This window comes from Piliocolobus tephrosceles, chromosome 1 (assembly GCF_002776525.5).
Source record: "Piliocolobus tephrosceles isolate RC106 chromosome 1, ASM277652v3, whole genome shotgun sequence".
Lineage (NCBI taxonomy): Eukaryota > Metazoa > Chordata > Mammalia > Primates > Cercopithecidae > Piliocolobus > Piliocolobus tephrosceles.
Genome location: NC_045434.1, coordinates 110,892,165 through 110,915,223, shown reverse-complemented (window position 1 = coordinate 110,915,223; position 23,059 = coordinate 110,892,165). Strand labels below are relative to the sequence as shown.

Below are 23,059 nucleotides of genomic sequence, written 5' to 3'. Positions count from 1 at the left end.
CAAGTATGCCTTGTTCCTGCCCGCTCTGGTCTTCCCTAGAGAATAACAACCAATCATGAGAGATGTCTCGTTGCTTACAGCCCAGAGATGTCAACTCTAGATTCTACAAGTGTCTTAGCAGTGGAGGCCATATGCATGCATCTGCCACAGCATTTAGCATCGTGTCAACCACAAACAGAGTGTTGAATAAATTCCACACATCTGTATGTTATTATTTAAAGCACTTGAATGTCCCTTATCTTGATGCATCCTCCTGAGAACAGTGGGAAGTGGGTCCCAGGCTCTGAGGGGCTAGTGCTGTAGCTAAGGTCAGTGGGAGAGCAGGACCAGGACCCAGATTTTCTGATCCTGAGTCTAGGGCTCTTTCCTCTGCTCAGGCCACAGATAATCAACTGTTTCTTGGAACATGTCCTAATCAGCTTATTTTCTCCACGGTTCCTTCTTCCACAGAGCCATGAGAAGGGAGCCTTCCTTGTTGACAGTGTTATCAGACTGGCTCTGAGGGCAGCAGAAGTCAGAGGGCAGGGGTGGTGAAAGCATCTCAGGTGAAGCTCTGAATGACTCCAGTCACCTGGCTAGGCTGAGGTCCTGGTCAAGAGAGGACTTTCCCAGTTCCCCTCAGGGCTTCTTGGGTCTATAGGGCCCCTGCCCTACTTCATGGCCGTGCAGAGAGCCACCAATAGAGGCAGGTGATCAGTTGCAGACCAAACTCCAGGTACCCTAAGGATCTTTCCTCTGGCAGGAAGGGGAAGGAAAACCCTCAGAGGCCTGTTACTGCCTCATAAGAAGGAAGAAATAGGCAGAAGTTGGGGGAGGGGGGCGGTTGCTGGTTGTTGTTTTGCCTGCGGGGGTCCAGGAGCCCCAAGCAGCTCCTCTGTGGATGTCCCCATCAGACATATCTGGAGATGCTTTGTCAGAAAGAAGGATTTGGTTGCACGGAACCATTCTCATTCTCAGCTAGACAGCCTGCAGGATTTGGGTGCATCCAGGAGCCCAGCCCCTTCTCTCTGCTCTAAGCCAACCAGCCAGCCACAGGATCTGACCCCTGAGGCTTGGGAGGATGATCAGGGTCATTGTGGCATCTTCATGTGATCCAGTGCATCATTTGCACCTCATGTTCCTTCATAGCACCCACTGCACATCCAAGAACATCCCCAGAGAGTCATGGTCGTTTTCAATTTCTCCATCTTGTGGCTTATCTGCCATGTGGAGGAGGCCAGGTTGGAGCTAAAGACAGACTGAGTGTGTGACACTTGCTTTTTGAGAACAGCCCTGGCACAGGCTGCTTTCTCTAAACTCTGTACAGCTTCCTGCCCTGGGAAATGCAGAAATAATTGAATGACATGTGCAGTGATTACGGGAAGAAGATGAGTTGCGGGGAGGACTGTCTATAGATCCTGCCAAGGAGACTAGGAATAAATTCAAACTATCACCTTATACTGAGCTCCCTTAGCAGGTGTCAGTGTAGCAGTCACCTCGTCTATCCCAAATACAGCACCTTACAGCCTGAGCACGTACTTTGCAGAGCCAGCCAGAGCCTCTGGGAGGCCCACAAGAAGGCTGCAGCAGTGCTGTAGAACAGGCCACAGCAGTTGTAGCAATGTCATTCCAGTCCATCCCATTCCATTCAATTCTGTATTAGCTCACCACCTACTATGTTCTGAAAAGGGTGCCAGCATCATAAGTAAAATAATCGTCAAGTTAAAGAAGCTCACTGCATAGCAGAGGAGACAGCCAAGTATATACAGATAGTATTTCTGAACTTGCAGAGATGATTCTGATTTAAGACATTTGGTAAACTCTGGTGAAAGCAGGGAACATACACTCTCTGTTATTCACCCCTGTAATCCCAGGGCCTGGCACAGAGCCTGGAGCAGAGTAGGTGCTTAATAGATGGTTGGCAAATGAGCAAATGCCTAGATTGTCTGAGTTGGACAAACAAGTTCCCTAGAGCTCTGCAGGGAGTTAAGCTCTGCAGACTTGCTCTCTGCTGGCTGTCCCCCTGGAACCCCCTGGTTTCCTCTCAGGAGGTCCTCCTCAATTCACCCTCTTCTCTCCAACACACCCCCTCAGACTTGGGCTCTGCAGTTTTGCATTCACCACCCTACTCCATGTCCCCAAGCACAAGTTGCCAAAGATAACTAATATTAGCAGGTTAGAGTCAGCACAGATATACTTTAAGATGCTTAGTGGGGCTGGAGAGCCCTAGACAGAGCCGGGTGTATTTTTAGCTCTTTGGGTATCTGGAAAGATATTGAGATGCAGTCATTGTTACAGACACCCAGGCAAATCAGTATTCTGCTACTGGCCTCCCTACACCAGGCAGTTTCCATTCAGTGTCTCAAAAGCAAGGGTTGCCATGGAGATTGAGTGCCAGGACAACCGAACTTCCTCTCAGGAAACAACAGCACAGGTGGAGCTCTGGGCCAATGGGGATCAAGAAGCTCCTCAGATGGCCACAGCTTTCTCTCCTGAAGGCAAGTGATGGCAGAGGTCCCTGGCACCCTTGGAAGGGGTCAGCCAGAAGATGGAGGACACTGTCTCTGGAACTTCATTCAGGGAGGGGTTGATTCTATTTCTCACTCACACTTGCTGTGGATGGCTTTAGTTCTCTTCCTGGCCCTTCCTTCCACAAAGGGATCTGGCCACCCAAGAAGCAGTCTGGAAGCTGCTCAGGGAGGAAGGTGGCAGGGTCTTTTTGTGGTAGAGGCCAGTTCTGGCAGATACGTAGAACACAAGCTCTGCATGAGGCTGGGGAAGGCTAGGTCAGTCCTGCAGCCATCAGAATTACAGTAGCCCACTCTTCTGGGTGGCACTGTACAGGACCATCTTATCCTATTCTTGCTATCATCTGGGGAAGCAGCCAAGACAGGTGGCATGGTCCCCACTTTCCTCCTTCATTCAACAAACATTTCCTGTGTACCTGACATGTTAGACAACTGAGATGAAAACCCAAAGCTCCAAGAGGCTATGAAACCCTCCTACAGTTACAAAGCTATTCAGGATGGAACCAGAAAAGCACCTAGATCTCTCCAGTCCATAGATTCAGAGGGATACGAGCCCAAAGAATCTTTTAGAGAATATTTAGTGTGACCCTCACACTTCAGAGAAAATAAGCTGAGGCCCTGAAAGAGCACATAACTTGGTCACTCAGAACTTGTAGTGGAGCAAGGCCAAGATCCTTTTGCCCACTCTTCTCATCACCCCTAACTCTTTCCAGATGTTCCAGCTTTTACTGGACATTACCCTGTGTCAGGCAGTGGATTAGCTAAGAATTACATTTAGTTGTGATTAATGAAGACCTGACCACAGTGACTTCAACAGGGGCTTACGTCTCTCTCATAAAAGTCCAGCGGCGACGGGGGCCTCGCTTGCTCCCGGCCGGGTTGCAGCAGTTGCGGTGGAAGAAAGATGAGTCCGCAGTGGATGGGAAGTGCCATCATGCCCCAGTATTACAAGGACAAGCTGGAGGACCTGTGTGTGTGTCTGTTGCAGTCGAACTGTATGGTCCAGGAAGGAAAATCCACTCTTCAGTGTTTGAAAGAAGGATACTGCAAAGTTTTGAAATACTCATTTTTTGAGTATAAAAGATCAATGTTGGATACCAGGTCAAGAATCAGAGGAAGAAAGGGATATTGATACATTATGTTGAAGCCAAGATGAAAACAACAAAGGATTTTCTCTGGTCATTAACACAAAGAAGCCAAAACAGGAAACATACTTTTTACTACATCTGTTTGGTTGGACCAGTTTTCTCCTCCGTGGAACACTGAAGAAAATGGATGAGTTCTGTTTTTGAATATGTATAAAGTAAATGATTCTCTTGATCCAACTTATTTTTAGAAGAAAAACCTCATTAAACACTTATGGGTTGGGAGCATAATAAATGTGTTTTGAGAATTGTTCTAAAGCACAGAGAATGGAAAGACTATTATTTGCAAACTTGACTCTTCAATCGAATTACACAGTTTGTACAGGCCACTGATGTGAATGACACAGTTGATAACATGGAGCCTGTCCAGAAGATGTCAATTGGGAAAGTTTAGGGTAAAACTTTTTTGTCAGTTCAATCTTTCCTATCTAGTTCTAAAATAAATCTTATTTGATTCCCCTCCCCTCCCAAAAAAAAAGAAAAAAAAAAATCCAGGGGCCAGGTGCGGTGGCTCAAGCCTGTAATCCCAGCACTTTGGGAGGCCAAGGTGGGCGGATCACGAGGTCAGGAGATCGAGACCATCCTGGCTAACATGGTGAAACCCTGTCTCTACTAAAAATACAAAAAATTAGCCGGGCATGGTGGCAGGCACCTGTAGTCCCAGCTACTTGGGAGGCTGAGGCAGGAGAATGGCGTGAACCTGGAAGGCGGAGCTTGCAGTGAGCCGAGATCATGCCACTGCACTCCAGCCTGGGCAACACAGCGAGACTCCACCTCAAAAAAAAAAAAAAAAAAAAAGTCCAGAGGCGGTGTTCCAGGGCTGGTGTGGCAGCTTTAACCAAGTCATCAGGGATGCAGCTTTCTTCTAGGTTTTTGCATCACTGTCTTTTGCACACAGCTTTAATCCTAAAACGTCCAAGACTACTGCTGGTGTTTTAGCCATCACATCCACATTTCAGGCAGGAAAAGTGAGAACAGAAAGGAACAAAAGGACATGACGTGCATGCCTGACCTGTCTGCCCCGTTAGGAGTCTTTCTGCAATCCCATCCAAGTTCTACTTATAGTCCTTTCGCACTTGCCAGTAAGGGAGGTTAAGGCATGTTGTCTTTAACCTGGGCACACTGCTATGCTAAACAGATTTGAGCTTGTGGTAGGAATGAAGAATGATATTGGGAGCAATCAGAAATTTCTGCCATAAACACTTTCCTAGACACTGTATGGAGACACTATTCACATATCTAGAATCTGTATTTCGCCTAAGATTTATGAAGGGTTTTTGTTTCCTGCTTTTTTTTTTTTTTTTGAGATGGAGTCTCTCTTTGTTGCCAGGCAGGAGTGCAGTGGCGCCATCTCAGCTCACTGTGACCTCCACCTCCCGAGTTCCAGCGATTCTCCTGCGTCAGCCTCCTGAGTAGCTGGGACTACAGGCATGCACCACCACGCCCAGCTAATTTTTGTACCTTTAGTAGAGACGAGGTTTCACCATGTTGGCCAGGATGGTCTTGATCTCTTGACCTCATGATCCACCCGCCTTGGCCTCCCAAAGTGCTGGGATTACAGGGGTAAGCCACAGTGCCCGGCCGTTTCCTGCGTCTTAAAATTGTTCCGTACTTTCTAAATTTTCTTCAGCACGTATATGTTGATTTGACAATGAGAGAAAAAAAACCCATCCATCTTCCTTCAAATCATTCACACAGATGACTATTAACCCTGCCCAGAGTCACCTAGGCTATGCTGCTTTTATGAGGATGGCACAAAAATTCTTAAAACAGGATTTGAGCAAAATATCAATTCTATTCAGCTTGAATGAAATCTACCATATCACCCTTGGAGGAGGCATGGAGCAGAAGTGGCAAATCCTCCAAGGCACTGATGAGAGTCACAGCTTCACGCACAGCCAGCTCCCCAGCCCTCAGCCTCCCCTCCTCCTGCTCCCATTTCCTCTTGTCTGGGAGCGCCTCCCACACAAGGTCTTCTCCACACTGAAATCCAGTGCCCTCAGGGACTGCTGGGCTGCACGCCCATCTGGACTCAGAGCTGAATAGCAGGGGTGGATGCTGTGGCTCTGCGGGTGAGGCTTAGCCTTTGCACAGCTTGTCACAGATGGCTCCGTTTACTTGTGAATTGGAGGTATCCTCCTCAAGCACCCAGAAGGTAGGTCAAGGACCTGGAGGAGTCTCCTTTTCCTCATAGTAAACCAAAGGCTGGGCCCACGCATCCTGACCCCTCCTGTCCACAAGGAAATTGTTCAGGAATGAATCGTAGGCCAGCTCAGCATGTGACTAGGGCACATGAGGAACCCACTCGAAGACTTTCTCTCAATGTGCTGCTTATCTAAGGCATGATGAACAGGTGTTTGAGAGGGGATGGCGGACAAGCAAGGATCAGTCTATTCTATATGGAATTGAAGCACGGGTGCTTAATTCATGGGATGAGCCCAGACATTCCTACTTATTCCAGAATCTTTCCTCCCCTTCATCTTTCTAAATGGATGTCAATTTTATTTGCTCAGTTGATACCTGATCTCTCAGGCTCTCTTACAGATGTTCACAGTGCTGGACCATGAAATGTAGGTACAGGACTACTGGGACGGGTGTGTGTACCTGCAGAGAAAGGCCCAAGAGGAAAATAAGGCTGCATTTGACCTTACCTTTCCCTTCTTCCCACCTGGAGGAGGAGATGCCTGGATGAAGCAGCTGTCTCACACTCCTAAAAAGGAAAGCCCCATGCTAGGATGGTGGGGCAGGAAGCTAGAAGGATCTGAGGTTCTTCTTGACTTTCTTGACAACATCTCTAGACTGTCTACTTCCTGATTTCTTGTTATATGACACAAATAAAAGCCTCATTTGGGTAAACCAGCATGGTTGGGTTTCTAGTACAGGGAGCCAAATACAATTTTAAGTGATGCCTAAAGATTGTCAAAGAGGGTGCCTTTTTGTGTGATTGCAGACTCACCAACCAATGTGCATTTCCTGTCCAGGTTCTGTCCTCAGGTTCACTTCCTCCTAGGTTGGACCTGGCCAGGCTGCATTGTCCCAGCAGAACTCCCAGCAGGCCTGGGCATGCATCTCGGATGAGGCTGAGCTCTTTTGACTGTTCATCTGTATTTATCACTCTGGGAGAAAGTGAAGAATAAAATACCATGGATTGTTTTTACTCCTCTCAAGAGAGAATGTGGCATACAAGAAAATGCATCCTGAACTAGGAACAGGAGGGCTTTTCCCTCTCTTTATCAAACCATTTAGGGCATAAGGGTGCCCACTGATAGCCCCGTGATAGCCCCATGGATTGTAGATCTTGAAAATCCTTTGGGATCTGTAAGATCTTAGGACTTTGTAAAGAGGAATTGATAATCTTAGACTAGATAGCATGCAAAAAAAAAAAAAAAAAAAAAGAGGAAATGATGAATATATCATCTATCAGTTTTCAGGCTTTTCTCAATCAACCAACATGTTTTCGAGTGCCTACCATGTGTCTATATAACCTTCACAAAATGAACAAATGTCTTTAAAAGATTCCTGCAAAGAAATCTGAGTTGGAGATAATATCAATAATAAAAGTATAAAAAACGAAAAGAATATTTCTGGGGTGTCCCTTTTCCTTCTTTGTAAGTTCTTTATTAGCCACTTCATAAGGCAAAAGCAATGAGAATCCAATCAGATCTGAAAAGAAGTTGACAAAAAAATGCAACATTTAAAAAACAATTATCTCTTTGGGAGGCTGAGGCAGGTGGATCATGAGGTCAGAAGATCGAGACCATCCTGGCTAACATGGTGAAACCCCGTCTCTACTAAAAATACAAAAAATTAGCCAGGTGTGGTGGTGGGCGCTTGTAGTCCCAGCTACTCGGGAGGCTGAGGTAGAGAATGGCGTGAACCTGGGAGGCGGAGCTTGCAGTGAGTCGAGATTGCGCCACTGCACTCCAGCCTGGGCGACAGAGCGAGAGTCCATTTCAAAAAAAAAAAAAAAAAAGACAATCCTCTGAAACGTGGTTGCCATTTATTATTGTTAATGAAAGATATTGTCCTAAGAGTTTTTGTTTGGAGATATTAGCTAATGATAGTAGAAAATTGCTCAATTAGTAAGATATTTAAAAATTAAGCATCTAGACCATGAAGAAAAACTTTCTCAATTTTTTCATTGATGCTTAAAGTTATTAGAATGCTTAATCTGGTATTTAACAACATTTCATTAAATCTAATGATAAACATATGCATGAATCCTTTGCAGTTCTTAGTAACTGCAAAACACAAAAAGCCATATGCCCTTAGGGAAACACTTGCTTTTTCTGCCATGAAAAATGGCTGAAATAAGACATGAAAAACAATATGGCAATAAAAATTGCAATCTTTTGTCAGTAGGCCTTATTGAAAGACGCACTAAAAACATTTCTGAAAAAATTGTAAATGAATATTAGGACAAAGTGTGCCTGATAGGAAATCTGCTATATATTTTATTTAAAGTATAGAGATTTCTAACATCTCAGATAATGGAATTTGCTACATTTTGTTGAAATACGAGAATTATATGAGAAAGCACTATTTTTGAGCCACTAAAGGGAAGATGAGTGAGAGAAGAGTAAATGACTTCCTTAATAAAAATGCTTTATAGAAAAAGTATTGACTGGAATAAAAAGAGGGATCTGGTGCGGTTACAAAGATAGAACCACACTTAATATTCCTTTACTGGGCAGCAAAGAAGTTAAAGCCATAAGTGCGCAAAATGCTGTATTGTCATTGGTAATGTTAATTTCATAAAAAGAAGGTCTGCAAAATATAAAAGAATTCTTACAACACTTTGTAATGGGATATGGAGTGACCAGGGAGGTCTTTTGATTCCCATAAAGGTTTACCAATTTTCTCATGGCAAGTACTTAAGATTTATCAAAATTAAAAAGTTACTTGTTTTTCTTATACAAAACAACAAGCATTCCATTTTAAAGGTGATGTTTTATCATCTTTTAAAAATTGACGACATGCTAAGGAAAAAACATTTGAAAACAGATGTTTAGATGTTTCCATCATTACACAATTTTTCCCAAAGCACTGTTTTGTAATACCTTTAAATCTCTCATACCTGTACACTTAGAAAAGAATTGGAAACGAAATTTTCTCCCTTATTTTAAAATTTTGTGAATGAGGCCATAGGTTTTGATTCCATTTTATTAAAACTATAAAGATATAATTATATAATAAATGCTTATAAAATATAAAGTTATAAAAATATTTGTTTGCTTAAAAGAACAGACTCTGGGTGCTATAGCGATTACATGATGCTTATTGTATACTGCCTTAGACCTCTGACTTCTTATCTCGAACACCTGACCTCAAGCCATCCTTGAATACTGGGATTGCAGGTGTGAGCCGCTGCACCCAGCCAACCTCGGGCTTCTTATCATAGAGTACTTTGTCTTTTGATGCAACTGGGAGCTCAGTGACTGCTTCTTCTTCTTTCTGCGCCTTTCCTCTTCCCTAACTTCCCCAACCCTACCCTGCCCCAGTGCCTACCTCTTTGATCTGCAGCCGCTGCATTTGTGAAAGTGAATTTAAAGTTCAGGCCAATAGAGAGTTTCTGGTTCTTGTAGCATACATTTTAAGGCCCATTTACTTGTCCCACTGTGGCTCCCAGAAGCCCATAGGATAAGCTCTAATTTCTTAGCGATACAGCTCTGCTTCTGCCTCACTGTCAACCTTTTCAAACCCACCTTTCCCAGTACCTCTCCAGAAGCCCTTCCTCTCCCCTACTAAGTGGAGGTCTAGATTCGTGACAAGGTACTTCTCAGGTCCCATTTCTTCGGCCCTGACCCCCTCCTTTTGGTCTTTTCCTCTTCTGAGGGCTTTCCGATAGTGCTTACCTGCACAGTCAGGCTTGATAATAAGCATTTGTCATGATGAGGATGTCCTGTCTTTCCCGCCTGTCAGGCCTTGAGCACCTGTGGTGAGATTCCGCGTAACTCCATCACCCAGGATAGCCTTGGGAACAACAGAGGATGCTGTGCACAGGCCCTGTCAGGAAATGCTCATTGGTGACAGCATGACCTTTGGTGTCTGCTTCATGACCTGTTTGCATCTGTCACTTGCACATTTTTCTGTAGTGGAGGGAGTTGACGTGTGCTGTGGTTCTAGAATGGCTGCCTGCCTGATGGCAAAGGAGACATGTGGGGTCAGCAGTGGTGGGGCTTTTCAACCTGTTTTGGGGACCGCCAGCTATCCTGAGCCCAGGAAACTGAGGGCTGGATGCTGGCTCATCCCTTGGGTAAGAGATACGGTAATAACAGCTGTTCTGGGCCAAAATACATTTAGTGACATCCTGGGAGATTTTGGTGCATGAGGCATGCTTTAAAAATACATGAGAATTTAAGGGTTTTTTTCCACACCTGCTGGGGAAACATGTCCACACATCTAGGCTAATATTAGGGCTGTTTATTTCCTAGGGTTGACATTTCCTTGGCTGTCTAAGATTGCTGCTGGAGATAGAATGACCGGTATTCACTTTGGCATCCTTCAGCCAGAAAGGACGATCAAGGTTAAATAGGAGCACGTCTGGGCAACACAGACAGACACCCAGAAATATGTAGGCCACTCCAAACAGGGTCATCAAATGACCCACAGTGTTGCTCAAAGTGGCCCTTACATAAAGAACTCCAGTTTACAGGATACATTTCATATGGGAGACTGATGGTAGGTTCAAAAATCCAGTTGTATACATAGAATAAGAAGCAGCTCTTCCAGTGGGAAAGACTACTTTGGGGAACAAATTGAGGCCTGGAAGGCAACCAGCCTTCCTCTCTAAAAAAAAAACAAAAAACAAACAAACAAACAAACAAAAAACAAGCTCTTGCAAGCTTTCAGTGAGGAGGGGAGCTGAATGGGGGTCTCCATTTAGGGAGAGTCCTTCTCAAGCATCTCTACCTCTGGTCTTTTTCTCTCCTCTGGGTACAAAGCTCCCCCATTCTCGCTGGTCAAATGGATGGGGTGCGGGAGTCTCTTTCCCATGTTATTCTTAGTACAACTGAGGAATTCCAAAAGGGACTTTGAATACAAAGAAAAGAAAGTTTTTTTGGTTTTTTTGTTTGTTTGTTTGTTTTTTAACTGAACAGGTGTCTTCTGACCCAGGGTAGCAAAGCCAAACACTGACACTGGGACTGCAGCGAGAGAAACCAGGACATTTATTGTAGGGCACCAAGCGAAGAGAATTGGGCAGCTAAGGCTTAAGCCCTGAAGTCCTCAGTGGCTTACAGGTAAGAGTTTTTAAAGGCAAGGAGGCAGGCAGAGGTTACAGGCAAAGTCATAAATCAACACATAGAGGTTGTACATTGGTTTGACCTAAAAAGGCAAGACATCTCAAAGTGGGGGAGAGAGGAACAGGTCATAGGTGGACTCAAAGATTTTTTTGATTTGTGATTGGTTAAGGAGGCTTTGTCTAAAAATTTGGGAGCAGCAGAAAAGAATATTAGTTCTGGCTCATGGGCATGATCTCCTCCAAGCTCTTTAGGAAGAAATTTAGAAGAAAGAACAGAGGTCGCAGTTCAGTCCTTAGTACCCCCTTATCTGAGGTTGACATGCCAGCAGATCCATTTGGTAGGGGTCCAGGTTTCTGAAAAAAACTCAGGGACATATGTTGAGATGTTATCTTTAGTTTCTACAGGGAACCAAACAGGACTTTAACTTCCTTGGCTATTGTTTTAAGCCACTGTTACCGTCCTGCTTACCAAGTTGTTCATTTACTTCTCAAGGCTAGCCAGGAGCCTGCAATTTTCCTGGAAGGAACTCAAGATTTTTCTTTATTTAGGCCCCTAAGAGGGATCCCTGCTCATCTCTGGAGAAGGAGGGGGAGAAAGAAGGGGGAGAACGGGCCGGGTCCGGTGGCTCATGCCTGTTATTCCAGCACTTTGGGAGACCAAGGCAGGCAGATGGCTTAAGGTCAGGAGTTCGAGATCAACTTGGCCAACGTGGTGAAACTCCATCTCTACTAAAAATACAAAAATTATCCAGACATGGTGGCATGCACCTGTAATCCCAGTTACTCAGGAGGCTGAGGTGGGAGAATCACTTGAACCTGGGAGGCAGAGGTTGCAGTGAGCCGAGATTGTGCCACTGCACTCCAGCCTGGGTAACAGAACAAGACTCCGTCTCAGAAAAAAAAAAAGAAGTGGGAGAGTGAAAGAAAATAAAGTACAAAACCATTTGCAATCAAAACAGAATTTATTGATGCTATGCTAGTGACTTCTTTTACCTTGTCCATTCCCCCACGCTCTTTGAGCATCTTCAGAGAAAGATCTCCTTTATGGTGTTTAGGTTCTTTCTAGGCTAGAAGCCTCAGAAAATAAGTTTACAAGTGACTGATGAGTGACCAGTAGAACTCTCAGGCTCCCTGAGTTTCCAGCAGCAGAAATAAAACATAAAATAAAATAAAATAAAATAAAATAAAATAAAATAAAATAAAATAAAATATTTCCCACCCAGATGATGGCCCCTAGCAATCAGGTTTTAGGCTGCTAGAAGAGGGCTGTAGCCAGAGCCCAAAGGAGCTTTTAGAGAGGGCTGCCCAAGAAGTCATCCAGGCCTCTGTTCCCAGGCAACACTGAGGAACTCTGCATTCCTCTGGGCTGCTTGAGTTTCTTGCGTTACAACAGTACTTATGTCAAATGTTAACCCTCTCTGGTTTGGAGAAGGCCCCAGTAGTCATCATCTTCCATTTTAGCACCAGGGAGCCTGTTCTGGGGCCCCGAAGAGGAACTCAGAGCCAGGGAAGAGGCCCTTGGAAGTGAGTAGGACAGGGTAGGTCCTGCCGAGCACTAGACCCTCTCCTCCTGAAAACATGGAGAAACTGGGCTGCTGGTGCTCCAGCCCCAGAAAGGCCCTTGGTTCCTTTGTTGACCTTCCCAAGTGACTTGTTGCACCTACCTTCCTACCTTGTTTGTCATTTGTTCATTCATTCATTCTTTCAGCATAGATAGACCCAGCCTACCATGTGATAACATTAAACCTCAGAGGACAGCAGGAATACAAAATAAGTACATGTAGCCTTGTTCCCCTTTTACATGGAGAGCTAGGGACAGGGTGGGGACTGGCTCTTGAAGTTCTATGAAGGCAGAAGAGGCTCTGTGGAGCATTTAATAGATGCAGCCATTCTTCTGCTTAGGTACAATTCACCCAATTCCCCCGACAGCCCTGTGGAATAGGGGGAGAAATAATGGTCAGGAAAGCAAGTTAAGTGGCTGATCAGGGACACAAGTACCAGCTTTGTGGCAACCAGATCCCAACACTGTTGCATGGGGAGAGAGTCTCAGCTGACTGAAAGGATCAGATATTGAAACATTCATAGCCACAACACTGAAACTGCACCCTGGAGGGCTGAGTGAGGAGGGGAGGGGCTGGAGTGCAGAACAAACCTGGTCCCACAAATATATCCAGCCCCAGGACATCACTTTCCTAATGAGAAGCAGCAAGAATTTCTGCGAGGTTCTTGGAAGACCCTCTGGAAACAGTCATTCGTTGTTGGTAACCCTCATTGAGTCCTTAGGAACAGCCAGGCTTGCTCTAAGCACTTTACATGGGATAACTCCCTTAGTCTCTCTAGCAACCCTAGGAAGTAGGTACTATTACTATCCCCATTTTGCTAATGAGGAAAGGTAAAACGACTTGCCCAAGGGCACAGAACCCATAAGTGGCAGGGCTGGGATTTGAACCCAGCCTAGCTCCAGTCTCTGCTCCTAGCTATAAGTCTGCCACAGCTGTTGTTGCCATTCTTGACCCAGATTGACCCCCTTGCTCTTCGTATGGGCCCCATTTCTTCCCCTTAAGCCCTTGGCATTTGTACCCCAAGGGACCCGAATACCAGGAGAGACCTAAAGTCTGTGTTCCCCAGACCCGAGGACCCCATGCCTTGATGTGCTATTGTTATGGGGATGTTTGCTCCTTCTGATGTCTCCTTAGCTCCTGGTTAGTTCTCTTGAAGCATCCCACTTTCTCACTTTGGCTTGCTGGGCAGGCTGAGGAAGCACCATCTGCCAAGGGGCCTGCAGCAAAACAAACTGCAGCAGCCCCAGAGGTCTTGTAGCTTCCACTTAGCAGGCAGCCCGCACGCCTCTGTGGGCAGAACCCTTGGGGAGAGGGCTGCTATTCATCACTTGTTTGGCTGTGGGAGGCTCAGGAGTCTGTGTAGGGTGGGCTTTGCTGGGGAGAAAGGCACTGGTTTTCTGGGAGCTGAGGAGGCCACTGGGAGGGGTTGGGGGCCAGGAGGGCTGCTGCTGGACTCCACGTTGCTCAGGACCAACGTCTTTTCTCCATTCAGATGCAGAAGAACATTGTGCTTGCTTGTTTGCTATTTATACTGCAGTTGCTGTCTAGGGGTTTTCTTTGAAGGGAATGAATAGACTCTGAGGCTCTAAGTACATTTCTGGCTCAGTGCTGTGCTGCACACACCCCAATTCAGCTGATATGCGGCCCATCCTTATTCCCGCTGCCTCCATGTCCTTCTGGCATCCATACATTCCAGACAGCACCACTACCCCAACGCCTCCACCACCCACATGAACACACTCCTAAGGACATTTAGAATCCAGCTCCTGCCTCCTTCCCTGGCCAGCAAAACTTCATTTCAGCCTCTCTTAGGATTAGGTTATACCCTTAGCCATCATCTTATTCTGTTGCTTTTAGCAAGATGCGACCCTCTACCTTGAGTCATTCTTAATCCTCCTTGCCCCACTTCCTATGTATCTCACCACCAGGAAGGGACTGAAATCGCCTTTGCAGAATTCTAGGTAATGAGAGAAATCTAACATGACAGACTGCATCTTGCTTCTAACCTCACAGGCTAAATTGGTTTTTTGCTTATTCTAGTCTGGAGGCCAATACAACTATGAGAGGAATATGGTTTACAGTTAAACTTTGAGGCCAGAAAAACTGCCCCTTCCTTGTTCAGAGATTGAAGTTGCATTCGTAATATGTGGTTAGAATCACGGTAAGGGCTCTAACTTTGCTGAAGAACAGGCATAGTTAAGCAATAACCTGCCATGGCTTAGCATGTTTTTCTTGAAGTTTTTTTACTACCCCAGAGTCATGTAAGCAGGGGTCGCAAGATTATAACTTCCCCAGCTATTCCTATAGATGACATCACTATTGTGAATCCTAAAGAACTTCCCCATATGTATCTGAGATATTTTAGAGATATTTTTTCAGATTTAGCATTTTGGCAGACCAAGAGATGCCACCTGGTCTTGAGACCCCCTCCCAGTACCTGCCTCAGCTGCACAAAGGCGGTTTTAGACGCTCCTGTGATCTCATCCCCCGCCAATCAGTTGTTTCAGTCTCCCAGCCCCCTGGCTGTCAGAGTGCCCTTAAGAAACCCTAGCCTTGGAATTCTCGGGAAGACAGGCTTGAGAAGTTTCTCCCGTTACGCTCGTGTGGCTGCCTCTGAGATTATTAAACTCTTTCTTTGCTGCAACAACCTGCTGTTCTCATTGTTTTCTTCAGGGCAACGGGCAAGAAGAACCCATCAGGCTGTGACAGGGCCATCTTTTCGGGAAGCAAATCTCCCTGGGCCTTCCTGTAGCCTGGTACCTAAACTATGTGGTATTTTGTTTTTTGTGTTTTTTTTTCCATTCAGGCTTATTAAAGTGCAATTTACACCAAGTAAAATACAACTCAAGATTTTTGACAGACACATCAGTTGAGTAGCCACCACCACAATCAAGATACAGAACAATTCCATCACCCCAAAACATTCTCTCATACACCAGTAAAGCCAACAACTTCCCCCATCCCCAGCTTCTCACAACCACCGGTCTAATCTGTGGTGGTTTTATTTTTCTCCCCTCAGGTTTCGCCTTTCCCAGAGTGTTACATAAACGAATTCTGGAGTCTGGCTTCTTTCACTCAGAGAGATTCAGCCATGGTGTTGCAAGCAGCAGTAGTCCATTGCTAGGTAATATTCTGAAGCATGGATGTACCACAGTTTATCAATTCACCAGTTGAAGGACATTAGAGTTGTTTCAAGTTTGGGGCAATTATGAATAAAGCTGCTACAAACATTCATGTAGAAATTTTACGTGAACATATGTTTTCATTTCTCCTGGTAAATACCTAGGAATGGGATTTCTGAGTTGTAAGGTAAGTATATATTTAACTTTTTTTTTTTTTTTTTGCCAGATCTCAGGCAAGAGGATATATTTAACTTTTAAGAAACTGCCAAACTGTTTTCCAAAGTGGCTGTATTATTTTGCATTTCTCCCAGCAGTGTGTGACAGATCCAGTTATTCTGCATTTTTACAATGTCAGGTATTGCCAGTTTCCCCATTCCAACCTCCCCCCATTCTAAAGATGTGCTACATGACACTTTTGTGATCTATTTTTGTGCTTCTTTTTCTCAAGTGGCAGTCCTAGAAGGCAGGAAATGGGATTTGTTTATTTCTCTATTGCCTACACAGAGTATATCAGGGTAGGAGCTCAATATATCTTTAACACATATATGAATGAACAAATGAAGCTTTCTAGGTTACTTGGCAGTTTCTAGAGGACAGAGCTACTGATGCTCCATTCTTCTCACCTGGAAAAACACTGATGTCTAACTGGCTTCCCTTGGTCATGAGCAGTTCCTGATTTACCTCTGTCATCACCCCTTCTTGAAGTCATGCCGCCCTCAGACTCTCCTCTCTCGGTCCTTTCTGTTTGGATGTTGCCTGCTGCATTGACCTCATTCCTCTAGAAATAAGCTGAGTGCAGAGAGGACCTTCCCCACCAGTACCAGGTTATGATCAGCAGATTCCCCAGGAAACAAGCTACTGGAAAGATTTAAGGACTGTGTGATTAAGAGAGGAAACAGCCGTGAAGAACAGTTGCATCTGCCTGGAGATCAAGCCAAAGCTAAGGAGTTGGATGAGGCTATACTAATAACCTCAGGGTGGACTCAGAGGCAGCCTGATGACCCTGTCCACACAGGCACTGTGAGTCCTACAAGAGTCAGGTAAGCAGTCGCCATATGTTGCTACTGAACTTCTTTAGGGAGATAAGCTGCTGACTGGAGGGTGTGAACCAGGAGGCTGAGCGAATGACCTTCAAGAAAGGAACAGGTGCGAGGGAGCTGGTTGTGAGGAAGATAAATAGAAGCAGTATGTGTGGGGAAAACAAGGCTACAAAGGTGGGAAGGGATTGCCTCCAGATTGTGCCTGGCTCTTCTCACCCAACCACACCGCATCAGAAGTGAGCAACCTATCAGGGCCTGAGGGTCTGAACACAGGATGCCTGGCCTACCCTCTCAGTCACATTGTGTTTTTCAGCCCCTGCAGACTGGCTCTGAGGTGGCCTCAATTCAGAGGTACACATTCCAGGACATTGGAGGAGTCTATTGATGTGGAAGTTCAGCTCTTCGGTAGATTTAGACCCTGGGGGGCTGAATGGAACCATCTTGAAAGATCTTTTCAGGCAGGCTTGGAGGCAAATGCAAGGATCCTGAGGATGACAGTTCTGGAGAGGGTAGAAATAGAAAACAAACAAACAGTGAATGACTCTCCAGAGTCAAAGGCATATGCTGCTCTCCTTGTGTGAACTGGCAAGGGCCAGATGCCACTCAGACCCTGGAGAAATTGAGCACAGAGAAAAGAGAGGTTAAACCTTCAGAGGTGGGAAGGTTGTGAGTTCAGGGCATATTCCCGGAGGTGAGGACAGCTGAGCACTGATGGTGTGGTTGGGTAACAGCTGGGTAACAAAGTCAAGAAGAAAAGAGCATTAAAGATCATCTACTCCAAATTCCCTCTTTATACAGGGGAGAGATCTGAAGCCTGGGATCTCTCCCAGGTGGGAAAGGGATAGCCCACAGTTACATTGCTTGTTAGTAGTAGAGCTAAAACTGGAGCCCAGTTCTCTGGACTCTTGAGAGTAGTTTTGAATCCTGGCAGCTCATTAGAAAAATCTAGTCTAGAAAATTTATCTTAAAGAGCAAAAAGCTAAGAATGAGAAGCAAGACTCATGTGAACCCAGATCTGTTTGGACTAGTTTATTCCTATCCCAAATACCTGCACTTGTGTAGCCTCTGATTATAGGGGCTTAAGCTTGTGAGTTCAGTGCCAGCAGACAACTTTCTCATTCTTTAGAAGGCCATTCCAACAAAAAGTGGGCTAGCTGCCTCTGGAAACATTTAGGTCCAGTTTTGCTAGGAAGCAAACAATCATGCGGGGGCTGTTTCTAGTGCAGGGTAGGGAAGAAGGGGGTTGGGGTGTGGGGTTGGGGAGGAGACTGTTCCCGTCGCATGCTTTGGGAATCTTCCCTCTTGCTGCCAACTGTACAGTGACTCTGAAAAGTGGCTGAAAGAGGAGGAGGAGGAGGAGGCTCTGTTCACACATGAAAGGCTAAGTCACTTAGGTTATAACACACACTCACCCATAATTACCCCATATTCATCTAAATTGTCCACAACAGGATGGACAGATCCTCCCTCCTGCCACAATTTTCCCTAAAGTTGTGGACCTCTGATGACCTCGAAACTGATCTAACATAGTAATTTTGTTCTGGGGTAGCTGGCCCACTCTTGTCTCCTTCTGTGATCTGTAAGCCCTACTGAAGGGACCAACTCGACTGCCTTATGTGTTCTATGTGACCATCCAGCTACAGCTGGTTGGACCAGAATCAGATCCTGTCTCAATGTTGAACAATCTGTTGGCTGGTCAGCAGCCAATCAGATTCACCCTCTTGAGAATTTCAAGTATGTGCTGCACAGCCAGAATGCAATCAGAGCTCAAAGGTTACTGAGTGTTGGGAACTTTACCTACAGTCAATGCTGTGAACAGGCTGAAGTTATTAAGAGGCAGAGATGCTTCTTGAGCAAGCTGCAGAGAGAAAAATGGCCCAAGTGTATAAATAGATGAGACCATAGAGACACCATAGAGGCCCCAGAGAAAGAGAATCAAAGGGAGGGACTATAAGTCATTTCAAAGAGGGCTTGGATGGCTACGAAACCAGAGCTCTTAAGATTATAATAAGATTGAAATTTTCCATAGGATGCTGTAGTCATGCAATAGTGCTGTTTTCTTGAGGACATAGAAGACTTAGCCACTCATAATTGTGACATTTCATGCATAATAATCCATGATTGGAGGTGTGGGAAAGTGAATAGGTATCTCACAGTTTAAAAAGGGAGAGAGAGGAAAAGAGAAAAAGGGGGTGGAGGGGAGAGAGAGAGAGACAGAGAGAGAGAGAGAGAATACCTCAAGCCCTAACAGTTCAGATTTCTCAGATTCAATTTTCAAAAGGAGACTGGCTGCACTTTATTTCCACGAGCTGTCTTAGAACCTTACATTGACTACCTCGTTCATTTTGGTTTGCTTTTCTGTCCTTTGCATGCAGTAAATTCATCCTAGAATTCATTTATCTTCATGTAATCTGATTTCCTTGTATTATAAAAATGCTCACTCCCAAGTCTCCAAGGGATAGTCCTGGAGTTGGTTGTGGTGTCTATCTAAATCTCCACAGTTCCCCTGACAATTGGCCTTGGCAGAATGAAAGACCATTAAGAAGCTGAGCAAGGAGAGGAAGGAGGAAAGCTTCACCTCTGTAACTGCATGTAATGTTTCCTGGAGAAAATGAGCGCAGGAGCTGAAAGAGGGCATCTAGTTAGAGCTACACAGTGCCTTTCATTGACCTGGTGTGGTCCCTAGAGAGAAAGTGCTGTGTGTTTCCTAAACTGGTTCCTCTACTCATTCCATAAACATTTACTGTACATAGATATGGGCCTGACCCTGGGTTTGGTGCTAAGGAAGCAGATAAATACAACACTAAACCTTCACTAAATCATGAATTTCTTCTCATGGTTTAGTGGAGACACTTTGGCATTCTGTTGGTACTGCAACAAAACAGTCTGCCTTCTATGAGAGTTATTTATCTCTGTGTCGGCCTCTTCTTTGAGACAAAGAGTCTGGAAAGAACAGGGACCCTGGGTTATCATCTCTCCTTTCCTGCACTGAAACTAATGCTGAGCCTGGCACTCAAAAAGTGACTGGAGAATTGGCTACCAGGTTTGGGCTGTGGATTTGAACTGTGTTGCTGCTCCCCGCCCATTGATGGCCACCCTGGCCCTCTCCTCCCTGCCTGCTGATGGCCATCCTGGCCCTCTCCTCCCTGCCCACTGATGGCCACCCTAGCCCTCTCCAGCAAATCATGGAACTATGTGATCCTGGTCACAGTGGGAGGCTAAGGAGCATTGAGGAATGTGGATAAACCACTCAAATTCATTTTGGGGGAAGAGCTCAAAGCACATGACCACTGGATATGGGTTAGTGGTGTCTGTTGGGAGGTGCCCTGGAACTTATAGATAACACCACTCACCTAGAAGTAGAGCAGGTAACAAAACTAGTTGTCCCTAAGTTCTCTGGATGCCATGAGTTTTCTGAGGGAGTCATCCAAACTTCAGAGTCTGCACTGGTGGTAGAGAGGACTCAAAACACTCCCAGAACCAACCCAGGAACATAAGGAGCTTCCTTAGAACTAAAATGTTGTTAAGAACTTAATGTGGAAGTCAGAGCCAGAGCAATCAGGCAACAGAAAGAAATAAAAGGCATCCAAATTGGAAAAGAGGAAGTCAAATTATTTCTGTTCACTGATGATATGATCTCATATCTAGAAAGCCCCAAGGACTCCTCCAAAAAAACTCTTTGATTTGATAAATAAATTCAGTAAAATTTCAGAATACAAAATCAACATACAAAAATCAGTAACATTTCTATATGCCAATAAAACTCAAGCTGAGAAGCAAATCCAGAACACAGTCCCATTTACAATAGCCACCAAAAAAAATTACCTAGGAATGTATTTAACCAAGGAGGTGATACTATTCAGCCATAAAAAGAATGAAATCTCAACGAGGAAAACTACAAAACACTGATGAAAGAACTGTAGATGATATAAACAAATAGAAAAATATCTCATGCTCATAGATTGAAAGAATTAATATTGTTAAAATGACCATACTTCCCAAAGCAATCTACGGATTCAATGCAATCCTTATCAAAATGCCATTGTCATTTTTCACGTAATTAGAAAAAACAAGCCTAAAATTCATAAGAGACCTAAAAAGAGCCCAAAGAGCCCAAATAGCCAAAGCAGTCCTAAGCAAAAGTAGCAAAACTGGAGCCATTACACTACCTGACCTCAAATTATACTACTGGGCTATAGCAACCAAAACAGCATAGCACGGGCATAGAAATAGACACATAGATCAATAGAACAGAATTTAAAAACCCAGAAATAAAGCCACATATCTACAGCCAACTGATCTTTGAAAATGTCAACAAAAATATACACAAGGGAAAGGATGCCCTTTTCAATAAATGGTGCTGGGGAAATTGGATTGTTATATGCAGAAGAATACAGCTGGACCCCTGTCCCTCACCATATACAAAAATCAATTCAAGATGGATAAATACTTAAATACAAGGCTTGAAACTACAAAAAATACTAGAAGAAAACCCAGGGAAAACTCTTCTGGACATTGATCTAGGCGAAGAATTCATGACTAAGACCTCAAAAGCACAAGCAATAAAAACAAAAATAGACAACTAGAACTTAACTAAAAAATTTCTGGACAGCAAAAGAAATAATCAACAGAGTGAACAGACGACATGCAGAATGGAAGAAAATACTTGCAAACTATGCATCTAATAGGAGACTGACATCCGGAATTTACAAGGAACTCAAACAACAACAAAAGCAAAAAACAAATAACCCCATTAAAAAGTGGGCAAAGGAAATGAATAGACATTTTCAAAGGAAGACATACAAATGGCCAAGAAGCATATGAAAAAAAATGGTCAACATCACTAATCATCAGGTTTTAATGCAAATTAAAACCACAATGAAGTATCATCTTATACTAATCAGAAGTTATTATTAAAATGTAAAAAAAATAGATGTTGGTGAGGATGCAGAGAACAAGGAATGCTTGTACACTATTGATGGGAATGCAAATTAGTACAACCTTTATGGAAAACAGTATGGCTATTTCTCAAAGAACTAAAAATAGAACTATCATTTGATCCAGCACTTCTACTACTGGTTATCTACCCAAAGGAGAAGAAATCATTATATAAAAAAGATACTTGTACTTGTATGTTTATCACAATAGCAAAAATAGGGAATCAACCTGAGTGTCCATCAATGGAGGGCTGGATAAAGAAAATGTAATATGTATATACCATGGAATACTATTCAGCCACTTAAAAAAGAATGAAATTGGCTGGACACACCTGTAATCCCAGCACTTTGGGAGGCCGAGGCGGGTGGATCACGAAGTCAGGAGATCGAGACCATCCTGGCTAACACAGTGAAACCCCGTCTCTACTAAAAATACAAAAAATTAGCCAGGCATGGTGGCACAGGCCTGTGGTCTCCACCCAGGAGGTGGAGGTGGCAGTGAACTGAGATCACACCACTCCACTCCAGCCTGGGTGACAGAATGAGACTCTGTCTCAAAAAGAAAAGAAAAAAGAAATCATGTATTTTTCAACAAAATGGATGGTACTAGAGATGTTAAGTGAAAAAAACCCAGAAGCAAATTCAAATACCACATGTTCTCTTATAAGTGGGAGTTAAATAATGTTTACAGGTGGACACAGAGTGTGGAATGATAGACATTGAAGATACCGAAGGGTGGGAGTGTGGGAGTGGAGTGAGGAATGAGAAATTGCTTAATGGGTAAAATGTATATTATTCAGTTGAAGGTTACACTAAAAGCTCAGACTTCACCACTACATAATATATCCATGTGAAAAAACTGTACTTATATCCTTTCAATTTATAAAAAAAAAAAGGAAAAAGAAAAAAGGACCTTAGTGCTCTGTGACCTTTATACGTGAAGAATGGGTTAATAGAAATAGCTGGGTTCTCATGGTGTTCAGGCAAACAGGACACCTTGACCAGAGAGAAAGAGAATTTCAGTGTCTCCAGCTTTTTCAGAAGGAGAGGGAGCCCTGACTAGCCCCCATGGGTACCTGGACTTCTTGAAAGGACTTTTTCTGGAGTGAAGACGTAAGTACCTAGCTCCCATGGCATAATATATTGACCATCAAAAGCATAAACCAACCCCCGTGCCCCACATTCTGCCTCAGGACCATCCAGTTCAGCCTGTTTGAGTTCTATTTCTCATGACAATTCTGATTTATCATTAATCTCTTAGGAGGTTCGTTGGCATGTGTTAGTCCTATAGTGCATCTAAATGCAAGAGCATCATCTTCAGGCAGAGAGAGCAGGACATTTTGTATTCAACATATCTTAGAACAGCCCCAAGAGCTTAGTATCTCATGCAGGAAGAGTGCCTCATGTCACCAAGCCAAAAACAAATTAAAGACTGACAAACATGGGCCTTCAAGGGGAAGACTGCAAAAGTGAGTTGATAACAGACAGTTGCCACCAGAAGTT

General features: G+C 44.3%; 1 protein-coding gene across 1 annotated transcript in view; it reads left to right on the top strand.

Annotated features, from left to right (window-relative positions):
• Positions 1 to 15,547, top strand: part of KCNC4 (potassium voltage-gated channel subfamily C member 4) — a 59,306-nt gene extending 43,759 nt beyond the window's left edge. The window contains exon 5 of the mRNA XM_023232613.3: positions 15,477 to 15,547. Within this exon, the coding sequence (XP_023088381.1) occupies positions 15,477 to 15,504 (28 nt within the window). The 3' untranslated portion in view covers positions 15,505 to 15,547. The remainder of the gene's footprint in view (positions 1 to 15,476) is intronic.
• Positions 15,548 to 23,059: the final 7,512 nt, after the last annotated feature.